The 21,830-nt window shown below is 36.7% G+C and overlaps 1 protein-coding gene across 1 annotated transcript in view; it reads right to left on the minus strand.

Moving 5' to 3' along the window:
• CLCN7 (chloride voltage-gated channel 7) overlaps positions 1-21,830 on the minus strand; it is a 1,228,907-nt gene that overhangs the window by 251,195 nt on the left and 955,882 nt on the right. Inside the window, exons 19-20 of the mRNA XM_044089120.1 lie at positions 4,064-4,191; positions 3,102-3,187 (exon numbers count right to left, since the gene is read on the minus strand). Of these exons, the coding sequence (XP_043945055.1) occupies positions 3,102-3,187; positions 4,064-4,191 (214 nt within the window). The remainder of the gene's footprint in view (positions 1-3,101; positions 3,188-4,063; positions 4,192-21,830) is intronic.

Below are 21,830 nucleotides of genomic sequence, written 5' to 3' on the forward strand. Positions count from 1 at the left end.
AAGAAAGACAGCTAAGCAGTACACAGTTCTTTCTGAAAAAGCACAAACTCAGAAAGTAAGAAGACAAAAGAACTCCTAAATAACTTCTTTAAAAAGGAATGGTAAAGTGATTATTTGGTTTCAAGAGTTCAAAACTGTAGAGTACAGTGATACACTGCATACTACCAGAGCCCAGGAGAGTCGTTCAGTTTCTTAGCATTCAAAGAAGCTTTTCCAATGCATTGTATGCCCCTAGGGATGACACGTTAATAACGGGGCACACACCAAGGCTCTTGTTCCCTCCTCAAGTGTTTGTTACACATTCAGATAAACAGTCCGATAAAGCACTAAGGCTTACTGAGCTATGGTTTATGTCAAGTCTGCGGCAACTTTAAAAAAAAAAACTGAAGGACAAAATCGAAAAGCAGGAAGAGTTCTAAAGGAAATTCAAGTGTCAGATTTCTGCTACAATCCATGCTTGACAGAGTTCTTGTAACAAGCCTGCTATTAATACTATCATCAGATGCAATAACTAAAACGTGTGTTTCTCAGAAAGTAAATGCCTGTTGTCTTAGAAATATGTTCATATTCACACTGCTACCACGACCATCACCAGTAAGTGAACATACATAATTTAAGAGAAATTCAGTTCATTAACCACAATGCTGCCTGCATTTCAGTTTCTTCTACCCTAATATGAGTACAGCGTTTCACACAATGAATCCAAAGGAAAAAACACAGCACACAAGCAACTACTAAAATAATAAAATAATCTGAGCGCACGGAACTGGAATAAATCACTCAAGACCATAGAATAATTTAGCGCTTTCATTCTATTGGATACAGAACTTCATCAGAATTAAATTATTCGATGGTCTTGAGTGATTTATTCCAGTTCTGTACGCTCAGATTATCTTATTACTTCATACAATGAAGGCTTTAAAATTTCAGTTATGAATTAGAAGAAAATACAAAATAAGTTCTAAAATTACTGCTCAGAAAGTGAGACAAAGCAAAAACAAAGCTACATTATTTGCAAGAAATAAACATCCCATAAGCAGTTAGATTTAACTACAAAAGAACAAAGAAGTTTATTTGGTTAAAAAAAATACCTGCGTGATGGAATTGAATATCTTCTCAATAAATATGTAGGGAATGTTCACATTACAAATAATGAAATAGTGTCAAATGTCATAAAATGGTAATATAACTTCAACTAATGTAATATACCAAACAGCTTTTTCAGATTTGTTTTCAGCCAGATCACCTAAAAATTATCTTTTTTTATTTACAGGGTTGAGAATGAGGGCAATTTTGCATGAACCCATCTGAGAGCATTTTAACTTGCCTCCAAACCTATTCATCCAAACAGGTAATTATGCAAAGATGCCAATAACCCTTTGCTGAAAAGGTAGGTCTGGACTTGCTACCTAAGTTGGCAAGTCATTTAACATATCTGCACCCCTCCCTCTCATTAACCGATCAATCTCTGAAGTATATGTCCCACAACTATGGAAAAACTCAATTACTCCTCTTTACAAAGGCGATAACACCAGTGATCTAACTACCGGGCCCATCTCCATACTTTCACCTCTACCTAAAATTTTAGAAAAGTGTATTCATTCTCAATTGCTAAAACATCTCAGACAGTAACCTACTTACATCCACCCAACATGGTTTTCGGCCAGCACACAGCACAACAGCAGTCTTACTGTCATTTACCAACACTGTATACAAAGCTCTTGATGCAGGCCTGCTAACATCAGTGATCCTACTAGACCTATCAAAAGCTTTTGGTACAGTGTTCCACTCAAAACTACTTTTACAGCTTGAGACCGTACACTGTTTCCCACAGACTCTAACCTGGTTCCATAACTATCTACACAACAGAAAACAATTGGTTAGATGGCAAAGTAAGCAATCCGATTACCTACTCAACAACACAGGCATTCCCCTTGCTTTTTAACATATTTATTAATAACCTCCATATAGCATATAGCATCAATACGCGGACGATTCAACAATAATTACATCCTCTAACATCTCTGATCTCCTAAAGTTAACACAAAATGCATTTACTTCCATCAAATCCTGGCTTAACTCAACTGCTACTTAACCCAAAAAATCAAAACTTTTACTCTTCATAACCAAACCTCTAACTCTAGACTTTAAAATATTCTCTCAAAACAACACAGAAATTAAAATTGTAAAAACAGCCAAACTACTTGGCATCACAATTGATGGCAAACTATCCTTTGAGAATCATATACTCAACTCAATCAAAAAGACCCATTTTAAGCTTGGCAAACTCTATAGGCATAAACTCTATTTGGACAAGTCTACCAAGTTGAAACTAGCTAATAGTCTACCTCTACCCTCCCCTCCTCTATGGCTGCCCCATTTTCACTAACCTACACACATCTCTCCTGAACAAACTGCAAAATACTATAAAATAGCCAAGTTTGTCTCCAACATGCCACTCAGCCACATGTCAGTGTAAAATAACCATACATCTTGTTTGGGTGTGAGCAATGCAGAGTTATGCCTTACTGTCTTTGGGTGTGAGCAATGCAGAGTTATGCCTTACTGTCTTTGGGTGTGAGCAATGCAGAGTTATGCCTTACTGTCTTTGGATGTGAGCAATGCAGATTTATGCCTTACTGTCTTTGTTTGGGTGTGAGCAATACAGATTTATCCTTACTGTCTTATGTTTGGGTGTGATCATTGCAGATTTATGCCTTACAGTCTTTGTTTAATCACTAGAGCTTTGCTGTAGGTAAACCCTGCAATACCCACATCCAAATGTGATATCTTCTTTCTAAAGACTGACTGCTACATTTAATTTAGCTATGCCAAGAAAATCTGAGTTAAAATAAATGGATTAAGAGAACTGAAGCAAACAACTGCATTTATAGGTGGCAAAACTATATGCATTTCACTGCCCCAGTTTTCAAATACAAAACTTCAAATTGCACTGAAGTTATACCTCTGCTAGCACCTGTTTTAAAGGGGACAAAACTGTCCCATTTCCAAGCTTCGAGTATCAAAAGGGACTAAATGTGCTACTTAAAACAAACTACTTAAGCTTAAAACATTGCTGCTTTACTGATTGTTTTACATACCTGGCAGCAAGGGAGTGTGACGTGGCTGGTGGCTCCCAATGAAGGAATGGTACACTCTGCAGCTTTATGTGAATATCATACAAGCCCTGTAAACATGGGAGATCATTAATACAAATGTTGGCAAGGGGGGAAAAAAGCAAAACAACAAAAACTCTGACATCAACAACTAACCTACACTGACTGCAAACCCACCAACATAAACACATTAAAATGTTTTGTCAGCCTCATTCTAGGACCCTCTAAAATTTTCCTTAGACGTTTGACACCTATAACTTTTCAATGCAATTCTTTGTTAAGCACAGACATACTGCCAATGTGCAGACCACAGATGAACACATCTATACTACATGTCAAAACAGCTAAATCATACTCTAGGAAAAGTCATCCATTTACACCAGACAGAAGAGTCATCTTGGAGCTTGATGTGTGGAGCACAGTGTAGGAGCAGAACTTAACACTTTCCAAACTAGCAAAGTAATGCAATATTGTACAGAATACTGCTCTGCTATTATGGTATTCCTGAGATGAGTTGTTTTGTTCTGCTACCCATCTCTGCCAACTACTTCACAGGAAATGAATGGGCAGCCAATAAAAGAGCATATACTGCCAAAAAGCCCTGGCCAATGATAAGGGCAATAATTACATTGTAGGACGGGATGAGAAACATCCGCAACAGCGTCCTCTAACTCAAAGTCAGAATTACTAATAAGGTAGCTTAGGAGAAAGTAAGTGAGGGGCTTCAAGTTATCATCTTCATACAGTATTTATACTATATTTTCCACTCAACATCAGGGTAGAAACATTGAGAATTATATTTTGCCTCTTCAACAGATCAATTTTTTCAGATGCAACAAGCCAAGAAGCAAATCAGACAAAATAAATAATCTAACCAATCCCCCAAGCTTGGGAACAGGTATTCCCACCCCTCACTTGCATTCTGCATGCTTACAGTAGAGTCTCACCTCCATGAAATAGTCACCGGCTAGTTTAGCTGTCATCAAAACGAGCATGATGGGAAGACCATACGTGACATTACCAGTGGCCTCCACCATAATGACTGTAAGGCTTAGTGTCATTCGTACTATCCCTCCTATAAACAAAGAAAAAAATGGTCAGTTTATTGTTAGTTTTCCAATCAGCAACCATATTTTGCAGGTTCCTACTGCCAGTCTATGTCATTCATGTTAAAGAAAAGTCTCCCCTCAAGCAAGTCAAACAGAAACACAGAACAGGGATGGAGTACACAAACACCATTTGTACTAATGCTGTTAATGTGACAGACCTACTACACTATACCACCTATAGAGGTACCGATTACTGCAATATTATTTTTGAGGGTCTTCAGTAAAGCTGCATAACAAACTGGCAGATTCTGTTTCTTACTACACTAGAATACAAGCCTTTCTACACAAAAATCACTGTGTAAGTGAATTTACTACTCCTTCATTCAGACGGGACATTAAACTAAGACCTCATCTGCCTAAGGAGGAGGAAGTTCGGGTGGATATGAAAGAACTCAGCACCAATTGAAAACAGTAGAGAAGTTCAACAACGCCCTGGCCAAGTTTCCCTTAATCAATATGAAAACCACATCGGGTCTCCCCTGAAAAGCAATCACTGGCCTACTGGGACTAACCCGGTCAACAATGTATGTGTACATAAATAAATAAAGCCTTCAAACATTCCAGTCCCTACAAGCTGGAAAACTCTACATTCATACTGCACTGAAACCAGAACTCCTGCAATACCTAGTAGAGATTACAATCCTTGCCACCTTCCCCATGTGAATAGAAGGTACAATACTCAAGGTCTGCACTTACTGCTGTGTTCAGGTGTGGGAATATGTTCACTGAGGCTTAGGTTGCTAAAATGTAAGGATTCATGGCTAAACCATTAACTACATAAACTGCTGACAACCGAAATTAACCACAGAATACTATACTGACATTAAAAAAAAAAGATTTCAGCACACATTTTAGTATGAAGAGTGCACCCCCATGCATCCAGCTCTCGGACATATGTGTGTGTGTGTATATATGTAAACATCAAACTTCTCCCAACGTTAACAGTAAAATGAAAAAGCTTTGAATCTTTCCTTTACTTTGACTTGTCTGACCTTGGAATAAATAGGTCATATAGCCATAGTATACATGACAAAATCAGAACTTGACAAAATCCATAATTCCACCAAATAAGAATGGAGTTTCAAACTATTACAAGCATTGACAGGAAGTGCTGAAACAACTACTAGTGCCTGGTGCAGACATATTATAAGGTTAATAATCCAAGCGTGAATGACCAAACCACTATGTACTTTATTTTCTAATGTATTTAACTTTTCTTGACTGGATTACACTACTAGGGTAGTGACCACTTTTCAGGGGACACCCAAGGTGGTATTCATACTTGAATAGGAGAAATCTGATTTGGACAGGACAGGGTGCCATGGAAATTCTCCTACTCAAGTCACTGTTTATTGGCACTGCAGCTCCTGAAGGTGGAAGAGCAAGATGGCGGAATGCAGTGATGAGGTGCGACTGCTGCGCTGGGGAAGCCTGAAGTTGTGGCTTTGGAGAACTGGGGATGAATTCTAAAAATAAACAACAGAGTGACTGGTATAGTATTTGGGATAATTTGGTTGTACTATAGGCTTTACTGCCAAATATATTATGGCCCTAATACATTTGGGGTCTTAAATGTTTTACAAAGAAAAATCTAAAATATTTCACTTAGTGTAGAAATTTTAAGGGGGGGTGTGATAAGAAATATTTTTGTGCTCCATGGAAAGATTATACACTTAATGGATGACTAAGTTTGTGATTTCAGGATTACTAATATTTCAGATTACGAGTTCAATATTGTTTGAATATTATCAGTCAGTGTTTGACATAAAAAGAGCAGAGAAAAGGAAATACAGAATGAAGCATGGGAGGTGTGGATAGGAAACCAAGTCACTTACCTAGAGTTCTCATTATACATGGAGGAAAAAAGGACTGTGAGTTACTGGGGCCACCTAAAAAATGATTGTTCACTACAAAAAGAAAAAAAAATCATCCCTTTTACATAACAGAAGATGTACCCTGTGTGGTGAATCTAGAGATTGTACTACAGATATATACTAATGTGCAGAAAATGCGGCAAAGAGGGACATTTATGGTTTGACTGGTCATTACTAAATGAAGAAAATAACAGTTGGGAAATGAAGTGGAAAGGGAAAACAATGTTACCGGGAATTAAACTATTGAAATGTAGGATGATAACACACTTACTAAAGAAATGCATGAAAATGAAGTGGTGACACTGATGAAGAAAAGGAAATGGTATACAACATACCACAAGAAAAGTAATGTAACATATCTGAAGATCACGACCAACACTAGTGACATATCTGAAGATAATGACCAACACGGGTGACATATCTGAAGATCACAACCAACACTAGTGACATATCTGAAGATAATGACCAACACTGGTGCCATATCTGAAGATAATGACCAACACTGGTGACATATCTGAAGATAACGACTAATACTGGTACATATCTGAAGATAACGACTAACACTGGTACATATCTGAAGATAACGACTAACACTGGTACATATCTGAAGATAACGACTAACACTGGTGACATATCTGAAGATAATGACCAACACTGGTGACATATCTGAAGATAATGACCAACACTGGTGACATATCTGAAGATAATGACTAACACTGGTACATATCTGAAGATAACGACTAACACTATCATTGTAGGATATGAAGAGGAGATTTTGTTTTGCAAGAACGGTTAAGAAGGTGAAGAAGGTTGCAGTCTAGAGCAAAGAAAACTGCAAAAAAATAAAAAGGATAACTTTAAGGCTGTACCTCAATATGAACAGTATAAAAATGAAGTAAAACGGTTCCTGGCTTAGAAATTATGACAAGAATGAGAAGCAAAATTAATATGCTTGGGGGGTATACGATTCTTGGAAAAAAACACAGAGAGATTAATAAGAATATGGAGCAAGCATTTAATGCTGGTATATAAACGTTGTTGAGGAAATGCAACTTTTTAGAACAAGAATAAGACATAGATTCATAGGTTCATAGATTAGTACTAAGCTAACTGCCCTTGTGAGCCATTTTAAGCCTAGCCAATTATCCCTTGTGAGACTCAAACCCTGCACCTTGTGTTTGTAAGGCAAACACCTTAACCATTAGGCCACCCTCCCTGACAGATGGACATTTTTGTGGAGATTCCAGGAAAAATGTTAATTTGTGACAGCAGACTTAAAATTACAGAGCTGCAAGAGTGGCAGTTATATACACTGTACAAGTCCTGGAGAAAAAAGTACAATGTTTCAAGAAATGACAAAAATGTGTTACAATAGACAGGGACATTACTGCAGTGGGTAATTTTAACTGTAGTTTACAAAAATGGACCAGGAAGATAGCACATTATCTAAAAGCATGTCAAGAACAACTACAAAGCATTCTTTAGCCATATCTGCAACTTCAAAGGCAATACACAATTGTGTGCAGAGCTAATTGTTAATGGAGCTACCTATACCGAGCCAGAAGGTGTAGAAAACCAAATGGCAATCAATTACGGCTCTAACTATGATATAAACAGGACCTGTTGGATATTCAGGTATGTATAGCAGAGGGTAACTCTTCTCTGGAACAGGTTCCCCCATCCATGTGAAGCAGAATTCTTCCCTAACCCAATTCAAGTGCATCCTGGACACCTGCATGGGGAATACAAAATTCATCCCTGACATGGTACCTATATCTCTAATGGACCACAGGTAACCTATAAATGGCTCATCTCCCAGGCCCCAACTTACACTTAACCAAGGGTACCAGAACTTGTCACAGATTTGGGATGCATGGCTAAGCTTATAAAGGCCTCTGCGGTCAGTAGCCTTATACAGACCTATGACACTGTTTTATAACACTTGGACAGAATTGTAGGTTATGTAAAAGTTAAAATATAAAGATTTAATTAGTGTCTAAAGCAGGTATTAGAAAGGAACAAAAAGAAGAATACAATAAATGTGTTCAGGAACGTATGAAGTTATGTTAGAAAGAGAAGAATAAGACATTCTTACAAATCGAAGTATAACAAGTTAAAAATAATACATACATATATATATATATATATATATATATACATATATATATGTATAACAAATTAAAATATTATATATATATATATATATATACATATATATATATATATATATATACATATACATATATATATATATATATATATATATATATATATATACATATACATATATATATATATACATATATATATATATATATATATATATATATATATATACACAAATGTGTGTGTGTGTGTGTGTGTGTGTGTGTGGATATGGCATACATGGTTCTGTAAGATGAAGTGGCTGAAAAAGACTGGAAAGTTGCTGACTATGTTGAAGTTGGAAGAGAACTGTAAAGCATAAACCCTATATCGTGTAATTAATGTTTAAAAGAATACTGAAGGGATTGAAGACATAAGTAAAATATTTTTAGGTCTTATTATTTATATAAAAGATTAACAATGTAAACTGTATATTATACTGTAAAACAGTTTTGAATAGTATGCAGGCAGTGGTATTTTAAATGTCTGGTGGAAGATTTTTATCAGTGACTGCTATACAGGCCAGTGATATTAAAGAAAGCATGACTTTTTTGTTAATGGAATGTGTCCAGGCTTTACAATGTAATGATATAAGAAATGATGGAAAGAAGTCAGCTAATATAATGTTGTGATATTGGGCTGCCAGGTTGGGGGGGGGTGTAAAACTGTACTGATCATATTATATGTAAAATTAAAAGATACTAATTTTTCTTGTTTTGATAGAGATCGAGGTCTAATCTAATTGCCTTAGTTTAAGCTGTGGGCAAGTGTTTTTAAGCAAATAGGCTTGAAAAATAAAAGAAAATGAACAGCATGAACAGAGTAGTTCTTTATTGGATTAGCAAAATCACTAGGTGTTTTACCCCATTAGCACTTGTTTTTAGTTGCAGACCAGAACACTGCATGTGCAAGCAATTAAATATGACAGAATAGAAATGTGCGATGGCTCTCTTTGTGGAGATTCCAGGAAGAATGTTAATTTGTGACATCAGACTTAAAATTACAGAGCTGCAAGAGTGGCAGTTATATACACTGTACAAGTCCTGGAGAAAGATGTACAATGTTTCAAGAAATGACAAAAATGTCATTAATTTGTTAGCTGTTTTTCTTCCATTAGCACCTGTTTTAGTTGGATACAAGGAGCCAGCAGGTATAAGCAATGAATTACGAGAGGTTTGATCAGTGTATTCTGAGTGAAACCTACAAGGTATAATATAATTGCTTTACTGCAGAAGACTCCTGCTATTACAGCTGTGTCGCAATCAAAATGGAACACCCTCCCTCATCACCAGCAGCTAATCAAAAATCCAACATCCTTCTAATTAAAACTAGAGAACATCTAACAAAGCTCTGGCTCTGCTCATGCCTATCTCTAGGATAAAGTAATCCGCACATGTGTTTCCCCCCTCCTTAACTATGCCTTTATTGATCCTCCTTGCCACAACTTCTACTGACAGGTCCCTAGCCTCTTCAACATTATCACATCTACTTGCTATCTCCTTCTCCATTCTTTATTACACAATTATTTATTACATTCCACTTTAGAAGTCCTTAAACATATGTACAAGTATTTTTTTTCTTTCTATTATGATATATCCAATATTCAATTGTAACAGTCTAAGATGATGTATTACTCTTTTATAGTATGGTTATAATATTAGCTGTTTCCAGTTCTAACTCTGATGTTTTCCCATTTTATAGCACATGCTGTGTGTTCTACCACAATGCTTGTATACTACAATAATTTAGTGTATTACTATTCTGTACAATGTCTACTCTCATCTTGTAATGCTACATGTAATACATTAGGGAGCTTTTCTCCCCAGGCCTCCACTGAAAACAGGCACTGTTCCTCTGTTGGACTTTCCAGGTTAACAAATTCTTAATTAATTAATTAATTAATTAATTAATTAATTAATTAATTAATTGGATTCTTAATAAATCTGAAATTGTGGGATGTGAATAGTTATACAAACAGTTGCCCCTTCAGTAGGCTTAGTGATTTGATCTACTGAGTACAACAGTGCACAATTTAGTTTAAGGTAGGCAGTGCATTTTTTTTAATAAGGCCAAGCCTGGTTATGGTGGACCATCAATCTGTCTCAAGAAAAATTCTTCTTCTTCCTTAGAGAACAGCTAAAATGTGAAGATCTTCATCAATAGCACTGAGGGACTGTCTTTTTCAGTGAAAAGTGTAGGCATTTGCTTGTTTGAGGAAGACAGGATTCCTTATATTACCTTACAGTTGTATACAATGTTAAAATATTCACTGGTGAACAGCCTATCAAAAGTAGAAACTGAAAAATGCTAAACCTTAAAGAAAATACAACTTACCCCAAAAACTATATTCATCTTAATGACATATTTCTTTTTATACATCTTGAAATAGTTTTGCTACACTCCTGATTACTGACACTGTATAACATTGTATTGCTACTTAATGCCTTGTAATAATCATGTAATATTGCTGTTTAATGCTAATTTATGATGAAAATTATTTAATATGTTGGATATTTTCTCCCTGGACCTTTGCTGAAAAATGGCTCTTCACCTCAGTAGGACAATCCCGGTCAACAAATGTAAAATAAATAAATAAAATGATTTAAAATTTTGGTACCAATTTCTAGCTAGAAATAAATTACATACGGGTGATTATCTTTTAGCTAGATACAACATAAATAAAGACAACTGGTTATGTATACAAATGTTAAGGGGATTTATTAATAATAAAACACAAACGGTATTAAATATGAATGCAAATCCCTTACCAAAAATATTAGAATTTCTCTTTAGTATTAATAGTACTGAGATTAAAAATAAATCTTATTTACCATTAATTCCTTTTTACTTCCACTTCCTCTCCCCACCCCTAGTCACCCTGCTTCACACCGTCTGATCATGGCATTCCTTCCTCTGCAGGCTCTGGCTCACCCTTTACCCTCCCCTTCCCTCCTCACTCAATCTCTCAGACCTGTTACAACATGCTTAACTACCTCACTTAATCTCAACTCCAAATACATATCCAACTGACTTACACCTAGCTTCCTCTCACTACCACGTATACTACTCACTCAGTCTCCTCTCTTACTACTCTGTCTTCCCCTTCCATCCTAGTTTTAGCTTGTTCCTCCTTTGTGTGGAGCATCTGCTTTATATCAGTTTGAGTTTAGTGCAATATCTGTATATAAGATTTAGGTTTATGACTTTAGAACAGTATCTGTTTGAGTGTAGTACTATCTGTATATACATCCGACCTTTATTCCTAGCCTATAGCTAGATATTGGTATATCGGTTCATTACTATGTTTCATGTTGTATGTATAGCTAATGTTTGCTGCAGTATGTATTACTTGCTATTGTATGTATATTCAATTGTTCTTCATGTGCTCTGCTGCTCGTTTACTGTTCTGTGGAGCTTTTGTCCCCGGGCCTCCGCTGAAAAAGGACCTGTGTCCATGTGGAATTTCCTGTTAAATAAATAAAATAAATAAGATTTTAAGGACTGACTTTTTTAGTTTTTGATTTGTCCTACTGGGAGTATTCAACAAAAGTTAACAATGAAATATTCTCAGAAGATAATAAAATATTATATTTGAAATCTATAAATACCACCACTTGGTCACTTTACTGGAAAATTTTCACATGGAAGTATTTATGCAGAAGTTTTCTACCACCACATAAAATTGCTTTGATTTATAAAAAAGAAGAAATAAAATGTTGGAGATGTGATGAGGTTGTAGATACAAACTGGGTATACATTATTACTGAATGTAAGGTGGTAGCACAATTTTGCGGAGAATTTATATACTTTAAGGCACTGTGGACAGATAACTAATATTAGAAATTCTTTAATTTTATTCAACGTTTCAATACCAGATGCTATTCCAAAAACACAAGTACCGCTCATCTCTTGTGTTCAAATTAGACGATGTGGTGTATGGGTTGAAGATATTTACTGTACATAAACACATCAGAACAGTAACTGGAACATGTACTTAAGCTAAATAACTCGCACATATTATTTCATATACTCTCACATGTGCATCTCCATTCATGTCTGCATTCACTCTGACTATACAAAATGGCACTGATCTTGCACATGCTCGGTACTAATATGCACAAGCTATGTAGCTACAGTGGCTGACTAGGTACAATACAGTAAATGATCTACATCCTCCCTCTTTGAATTTTTGGCATGCAAAAGAAAATGAGACATTCAATATGCTGGACAGGATAACAAATAAAAAAATAAATCAAGTTCATGTCCAAGTCGCTGTGTATTTTGGGTTGGGCTTAGAAATTCTACCCGATCTCATTATATAAAAACTTTGACTGAGTTTAGCAACAAGGACAATCTCTGGAGAGTGATTTTCAATCACTGCTTCGGGGTATTCATCTGGATTGTTTAGAAAAGATGCACTGTTCTTGGGAAATGGAACAAGTGTCAAGTCACTCTGAGATGTAGAGTCTTTGCTGCAACACTGGTTCAGAGACTGGAAGAATGTGCTTTTGTTTTCTCCTAAAGTTCACTCCATCGGACTCATCCTCACAAAGATCTTTAACAATACCCACTCGTTCGAACCCTTTTGATGTTTGTAATATAACAGTTTCATCTTGTCTGAATGGTCTGATAGACTTGCTGGATTTTTCATAGTACATTTGTGACTGGCGTTACTTCAAAAGTTTAGCCTTGACCATTTTATTGTTTTTCACTTTCGGAACCAATAAGCTTTTACTTTTTGGTAGGGTTGTTCTTGTCTGCCGGGACATTAATCTCTGAGCAGGTGAACCAAGTACATTGCCTTGAGGAATCTTTCTGAGATTGAGTAAGTTTGACTGCAGATACTCAGGACTACTAGTAATATAAAGTCCCAAGACTCAGCAAATTTCTTGAACTGTTGACTTGTAAACTGTGTACCACCGATACTCTTATTACGCTCCGCAAGTTCACTAGAAAAGTGGCCCTTAAACTTTTATATAAAGACTCTGGCAATGATGAGCTTACCTATAACGTTACAGTTTTAAAAAGAAAGAGTACTTTTGTGCCGCCTCTACCAGGCTCAGTTGGATGTTTTCAACGAGCTTGTGAGCATGATTTTATATATATTACAGAGAGAAGCGACACAGAAGACTGTTTGTCAATATGAATATTGCACAGAAACATGGTTTAGATTCCTTATGTGATGATGACAGTCTGGTTTTTAGGCCGGCCGACAAAGGGGGGGGGGGTGTTGTAATAATGGATGTTAGTTTTTATAATGATTTGATGAAAGAGATGTTGGAAGATGACATGGCTTACTTCCAAATAAGTAAAGTGGAAGTTGACTCTGTCATTAGAAACGTTCATGATACCATATATGATCTTTTAATGTCTAGATGTGTTGACAAGTGCCTATATGAGTTCCTAACTATTGAGTCCCCATTGATTCCTATAATTAAAGGGCTCCCTAAGGTACATAAAGGGGTTCATCCCCCGCCCCTACGACCAATAGTATCTGGAAAACTTTGGGTTACTGAGCATGCCTCTCAGTATGTACAATCCAAGTTAGGCCCACTGGTAGGAATGATACCTACTATTTTGAAAAATTCCTTCAAATTATTGGAAGATCTTAAGGATGTTTCCTTGCTTGAAAATATGAGGTCAGATACCTTAATGGTTACGTTAGATATAAAGAGTTTGTTTACCAGCATACCTAACGATTTTGGCATTGAGGCCGTCAGGAGTTGTCTAAATGAATGTGACAACATGAATAATAATGACCAGCTAACCATTTGCACCTTGCTGGATTTAATACTTAATAATAATATCTTCATGTTTCAAGACAAAATATATAGGCAAACATGGGGGGTAGCCATGGGCACCCTCTGTGCTAATGCCTATGCGAATATAGCAATTTACCAATGGGAGAGGATGTACATTTTTAATGATAAGAATTTCATTACTAATGTTATTTTATATAGGCAATTTGTTGATGATATCCTCCTTTTTTGGAATGGTAGTATCGAATCTCTGAATGACTTTGTTAATTATATGGGGTCAACTACATCTTTTTTGGAATTTACTTATGAGTTTTCTTCTACCAGTGTTAATTACCTTGATGTAACTGTAACTAAGAATGATATGAATGAGATTACAACCTCCCTATATAGAAAGCCTTGTTGGAGGAATGGCATACTCCACTATGAGAGTATGCATCCTAGGCATATTTTTCCTAATGTAGTAAAAAACCAGATGGCTAGGGTTACCAGACTGTGTAATAATGTTGATGATGGCGATTGTTTATTGGATTTTCAAGCGAAGTGTTTTATGAATAGGGGATACCCTTCTCAGCTAGTAATGAACTTTGGAAGCAATGCTGCACCTACTCAGGGAATAGACCCAGAAAAATATTTTTATGGATATTCTACTAGAACCATCAGAAGTATGGTACAATACGACCTCAAATACACTAATGATGTAAAATACATAAAGGACATCCTATGTAAGAACTGGAAGTTACTTACTATGAATAGAGACCTGCTGAGAATTGTAGGGGAGAAACCCAGTTTTAGATATAGCAATTGCCTTAACCTGAAAAGGTTGTTGTGTAAGGAGAAAATGAAAATTGTACCTCCTGATATAAGGATGAAGTTTAGGCAAGGAACTTTTCCCTGTAGGAAATGTTGCATTTGCAAGTTTATTACGGTTGATCAGAAATATGAAAATATGGAGTTAGGTACTATGTTCATACCGAATTTTTATGCTACCTGTGACACTACTAATGTAGTCTACTTGGCCACATGTGAAGGCTGTGAAGCCTATTATGTGGGAATGACCACACGTAGACTCAAAGATCGGGTCTATAATCATATATATGACATACGAAAAGTAAATACCAACAATGTCTTAGCCAGACATTGTCAGTCATTCCCGACACATGTATTTAAGTTTAGGGTTTTACAGATTTTGTACCCTAGTAGGAGGGAAGGGGATATATTAGGAACCCTTGAGTTGAATGAGTTAAGGTGGATTTTAACCCTTAGGGCGCACTTAGAACCTGGCCTGAACTCGGCCCTTAGCATTAGACCTGCACTTCTATGAACAACCACTGATGCTATATTTGCACCGTGGTTTCCTTGTTTTACTTCTCTCCCTTCCCTTCGTGCTCCCTTGCAAAGGAGCCTTGAGTCGACTGGGTTAAGGTGGACTATAATCTTTATGATGCAAGTAGAACTTGGCTTGAGCTTGGCCTTGATAGTTGATTTGTGTCTCTATTAAATGGTTTTGATATTTTATCTACACTGTGTTTTACTAGTCCCTCATCTTTTCCTGTCCTACTTCTCTGTCCCTGTCCCCCCCCTCCCCCTCCCCCCCCCTTTCCACTTTCCTATCTTTTTATTTGTGTTTCTATTTATATATACTTTTACCTATTGTACTATGCTGACTTAATTCATTCATTAATCAGGGTAGCATATATATATTTATTTATATATATATTATTTTTATGCATTTTTATGTGATCTTTAATAAGCCCACATTTATTGGACATGAACTAAAAGTTTTCCATTATCCAGGCTGGTTTTGTTGTACTTTGGGCTGAGCATCGTTAGTGTGGAAGTATTTTTAAACCTCATAAACATTTTAGGATAAGAATGTTGTTTATATATACATCTTTAATGCTGACTAAACCAAATTAATTTATGGCTTGATGAAATTCTGAGGAGTTTTTATGGTTTCTTGTTAAAATGAGTATTTCTAAAGTGTGAGTATACTCCATTGAAATGATGTAAATTGTTTCTGCTTGCCCTAATTACTTGCTAATTAGGGCATATGCTTTGTATATAAGGACAAGGTATAATTCTGTTTAATGTAACCTGATGAAGCGCACTAGCTAAGTGCGTGAAAGCGCTTGTTCTGTTCCAAATAAATCAATTGTTTTATTCATCGTGGTGGTTCCAGTGATTTGTCAGATTAAACTGGGTACCACTGTCAGAAACGACTTTGTGCGGACTACCGTGGACAGAAAAATCTCTCCAACTTAGTAATGACAGTGCTGGATGTTAAGTTAGGAAGAAGGTCAATTTCAAACCAATTCGAAAAAGAGTCTACTAACACCAAGTAATGACCATTCCATTCAAAAATATCAGTAGCAACCATCGACCATGGTAATTCAGGAATCTGGTTTAGCTGAAATGGTTGTCTTTGTTGGTGCTGTTTAGCAAACAGAACATGCTAGAGTTTCCTTCTCTATATCCTTTGACACAGAAGGCCAAAATACTATTCTGCTTGCCCTTCTTTTGGTAAAATCCGTTCCTGGGTGACCACGGGGCAAGCTTTTGATGTATTCATGTTGTAATGCTTTAGGAAATCCCACTTCTGGACCTTTCATGAAAAGTCCATCTTCAAGTAGAAGCTCGTCTTGGTAAGGAAAATACTGCTGTATGTCAAGTGGTAGACTGGTATGTCAGACTGGCCATCCTTGACTGATAACATTTCTGAGCTTCTGAAGAATTGGATATGAAGCTGTGTTATTAAGTTCATCAAGACATGACGATGAAAAATTTCTGACTTCCATGACTTCAAAGTCTGCTTTCTTGTTTTCATGTTGCTCTGTTGTTTGTCTGGGTGCTCTTGACAAAACATCTGCAAGGTATAAATATTTGCCTTTTGTATAGACAAAATTTAAATTGTACTTTTGTTATTTTAACATCATGCATTGCACACATGCTGAGGCTGTGTACATTGGCTTTTTCAAAATGGTTACTAAAGGTCGGTGATCAGTCTCTATTTGGATAGGTCTTCCATAAATATAATCATTGAACTTCGAACATGCAAACCCTACAGCCATAAGCTCTATCTCAATTTGTGCATACTGCATCTCAGTTTGGGTTAAAGTTCCGGATGCATAGGCAACTGGTATGCCTTCTTGAAGACATGATGCATCAAGACCATACTTTAAAGCATTATACGGAAGAGTTACAGGTTTGTGAACATCATATCTCAATGTGGGTGGAGTGGCAATTTTCCATTTCAGAATGTCAAATGCTCTTTGGTGTTGTTCCAACCAGGACCAGTTTACATTTTTGCATGCCAGCTCACGTAAAGGTGCAGAAAGCTCACTCAAGTCTGGGATGAACTTTCCTAAATAGTTGACCATACAAAGAAAATGTTGTAAAGTTGTGACATTTTCTGGAACTGGCATCTCAAGAATAGCTGCCTGCTTAGCCAGTTGTCAGCCACAACTGCTAAACAAATGACCCACATAAGTAACTTCTCTCAGCTTGAATTTACTTTTCTGAGGATTCAGTGTAAGACTGACTTTATGAGCACAGTTTAGAACTTTCCTGAGGTTTCGATCATATTCGTCTTCACCATTGCCCCTATGTCATCTACTATGATAGAACATGGAGATAACCTGAAAAAATTTCTTCCACTGCATGTTGAAATACTTCACTGGCAGAATTTATCCCAAATGGCGTTGTCAAAAATCTGTATCTTCCAAATGGTGCACTGAAAGTGGTTAACAATGAATATTTCCGATCATGCGAAATTTGCCAAAAGGAACTTTTTACATCCAAGATTGAAAAAATAGTGGCTTTTGGCATGAGAGCAGCTACCTCTTCTACTGTGCGCATTGGATGATGAAGATGTTTAAGTAGTTTAAGTCTCTCGGATCAATACATATTCGAATATTATCTAAGCTTTTCTTATCAGCTATAATCATGGAGGATTATCCATTCAATTGGTTCTTCTACTGGGCTTATACCTAAATTCACCATTTTGTCAAGTTCTGCTTTTACTTTGTTCTGCATTGCTACTGGAACTTTCCCAGCTGGTCTGACAACTGGGCTTACTCCATGATTTAGCTTCATGGAATAAGTGACTGGTAGTTTGCCAAGCTTGTCTTTGAAAATAGCATATTCAACAAAAATGTTCTGTGTGAAACTATCACTGTTGTTCAGATTTAGATGGTGGACCTCTTTATTAAATCAAATCAGTCTCATTCTCAAACTGTCTCTGAGGCCTAACAGTGACTGCATGTGTCTTTTGACTACGTAAAACTGCAAGTCATAACTGTTTCCAGCAGAATGGCAGGAAAATTACTGCACCATCAGCTTGAATTCCTTCACCACCATAAGCAACTAGTTTCGCACACTCTTCTGAATCAAGTTTCTCACCAGCCTGTACTTCAGCAAACATTTGTGCTGATACAACATTGCACTTATACCTGGTGTCTACTTTAAGCTCTACAGATTTTCCATTAATCCATACAGTGCAAAATATTTTGCTCTTTGCTGACAACTGATACTCTACTGCATTAGCTGTTTCATCGAGCACAGAGACAACATCAACATAAAAAGTTTGGTTGCAGCTCACCATCTGATCTACTTGCTTCTTTGGATACTCTCTTAATAAAAGAATGCTGCACTTTAGATTTGCAAATGCCTTTGGAAATGATTCCACTTTCTACATTTGTGACGTTGCTGACCAAAAGCTAAGCACTTCTCTCATTTAGGTTCATGACTACCTCCACAATTATGACAGTTGAAAATAAGGTCTAGGGTAGCAAACAACTTTTGTGGTTTATACTTGGGGTTAGAAGCTGTCCCATTCAGTTTATAGTTAACAATGAGGTTGGGTGTGGCAGCCTTTGGTTTATATTTCTTATTCATCTTAGCTTTGTGTTGTACACTATCAACACCCGCACTGGTAGATACAGTATGGGAGACAGCATGCATACTTTTTTCACTCGTAAGCATATCTGTGCGTTTCTCGGTAAACTCGTGTATCTGACATCTCTATGGCTTTCCTTAGTGCTAAATCACTATCTCAAAGCAAATTCTTTCTCACTGCATCAATATTAACACCACACAAAAACCTGTCTTTTATCAACTAATCTCATAAATCACCAAATCTGCACGTTTTATTTCTCAAGTCAGTAGTATATGCTGTTATAGTTTCACCAGGCTTTTGATTTCTTACCAGGCTTTTGATTTCTTGTGTAAAACATGTGTCTTTCTAGTGTAATATTCATTTGAGGGTTTCACATTTCTGTAAATTTACATTTCAAGCACTCAGGCTCTTCCCACATTTCAGCCCGTATCACAATATGGCAGCTTTCTCCCTCCCCTGCATATACAGCAAGTGCATACGCAAATGAACTTTCCTTCTCAATGGCTTCCAAGCCAGCTAAATTAAGAAGTATAAATGCTCTCGTATGTGCAAAATGCAGCTTGTATGAAAATATCATACACTCGCCAATTCTCAGCAAAATTATCAAATACCAACGGTCCAGGTTTGCAAAATCCCTCTGCCATAACAACAAAATTCATTTAAATATAAGCATAGACCAGGTACTTGTAATTATGCCTCAAAATACAACAAACTCTCTGAAATAGCTTTACTTTGACACTGAGAATACTGCGAACATTCCAGAAACTTTGGTCACTTAGAATAGCTTTAGTTAATGTGAAAAAGTAGTACACTGCAAATAAATCTGGCTGTTTTAACTTTTCCGTACAGTTCAAAGACTTCTAAAATTATTTGGAACACTTCTGTAACTGTTTCAAATACTTTTATCAATATGTTCCAATTTCAGACATTTTGTTTATCTCAGTAATTATTCTGAATGTTTTGAGTGCTTTGCAGCTTATTCTGTGACTGAAAAATCATTTAAAGGCGTTTAAGTACCTTTGAATAACTACGGACCTGTTTGTGAGTTTCTGCGAGTGTTCTCCTGTATATTTCTCCACTTCTACCTTTGTGCCTTATGGTTTGTAAGCTGCTTCAACTTGGATCCCATTCTGGCACCATGACCATAGCAGGCTTTAGGAACCAGCGAACCCTGCGGTCGCTGGGGGGCCCCCAGCCACAGCAAGTTTTCTTATCTTGACATTTTGTAACATGTCTGTCAAACTAACAAAAGCTAGTACAGCAATCTTGTACACTTAGTAAACCAGGTGGGTAATAACTCTTATTTGTATCTCCTTTAAAATTCAAAGATAGCTCTGGTTGTAGTAACAGTGTTTCACCAAGTAACAGGCTTCACAATTCCATAAATATTTTACCGCTGAAAAAGTGCCTCTGGCTTAGTTAAATCCTGCTGGTGGGCATTCTCTCCACTAAAACCAACAACATAGACAACTTTAGGTATCTGTAATACTTGTGGCTGCAAGGGGGCCCCTTAATCATCCTTGACTGTGAGAGGGCCCCACAAAAGTAGGTGACTGTTAGTAAAATGAGGAAAAAATGTATTCATTTCCTGATTATGCTATTTAACCTGAACAGGGCGGTGGTATGACCCTGTTAGGATAAAGCTGATAATGAACATAAGCAAAGTATGCAGTAGAGAGATCAGCAGGCAGCAGTGACTGACTCCCGATTTGAGTGCAAATTTTGAAAGAAGAGCTGATGATTCCGATCTTCAGGGATGTTTCTTTTTTCTTTCAGGGAGTTTTATAAATACTGGCAGAACATCAGATACTACAACTCTCAACTTCTTTGCAGACGAATTCAGTACAATACCAAAATAATAGCAGAATAAAGCCTCAAAATCAGGAACACATTTTAAATATTACTCTAATTCACTTAAAAAAGTTAATAGAATAACATCTTTTGCATCAACATGCATTTTTGGATAATTCAAAGTATAAACCTCTGATGCCTGGAATTACTGACTGTCTGTATTCCTGAATGACTTATTAGCAAATCAAAATTTTTATGGACAGAGCAAAATCAGGGAAGGTCTGTGGAAAGAGAGCCAGTGACATTTACGCATTTCTCCTTACCAAGGTAAATAAAAGTGACTTCCCCTGCTGCTGTTTGATGATTGTTATACACTAAACTGGTGTGGCAGTACCGTTGCTGCATAATGTATTGCTATTTGCTGAAATAAGTACAAAACTAGTATTGATGTGGCTTTTGTGCCTGTTTGTAAAAAATATCACTGATTTTTAGCTCTGCATACAGCCAATAATGCCAAGATACATATGGGTATAAGTGAAAAATGTAGCTAACAAGTCATTGTATTTCAAAAGTAATGTGTCACAGAACATTCAGGCAATGTAATCTTTAAGGAGACTGGTGCCCCCCACTTCCCAGACTGCATAAATTGATACAGGGGGCTCCCTTAATCATCCTTGACTGTGTGAGGGCATCACAAAAGCTGTTGCTGGTTGGGGAAAAAAATGAGAAAAAAATGTATTATACCATGACCGCCCCAAAATGTGCACGCTGATTGGCCAGCGTGCCCATTGTAAATCGAGTTATACTAATGGAAAAAGGTCCGGTCACCCAGACATTTTTCCATTAGTATAACTTCGATTTGAACACTGTTCGCTATGTTAAATGGGTTTAACATGGCGAGACACTTTAAAATAAGCAACGGAGATCTCCGTTGCTTATTTTAAAGCTGTCTCGCTATGTTAAACCCATTTAACACAGCAGACAGTGTTAAAAGCAACGGAGAAAGCAAGATCTCCGTTGCTTTTCGAATGTTCGCTATGTTAAATGAGTTTAACATAGCGATACAGTTTTAAAATAAGCAACGGACATCTCCGTTGCTTATTTTAAAGCTGTCTCGCTATGTTAAACCCATTTAACATAGC

This window comes from Protopterus annectens, chromosome 12.part0 (genome assembly GCF_019279795.1).
Source record: "Protopterus annectens isolate FY-2018-M chromosome 12.part0, PAN1.0, whole genome shotgun sequence".
NCBI classification, from domain to species: Eukaryota; Metazoa; Chordata; order Ceratodontiformes; family Protopteridae; genus Protopterus; species Protopterus annectens.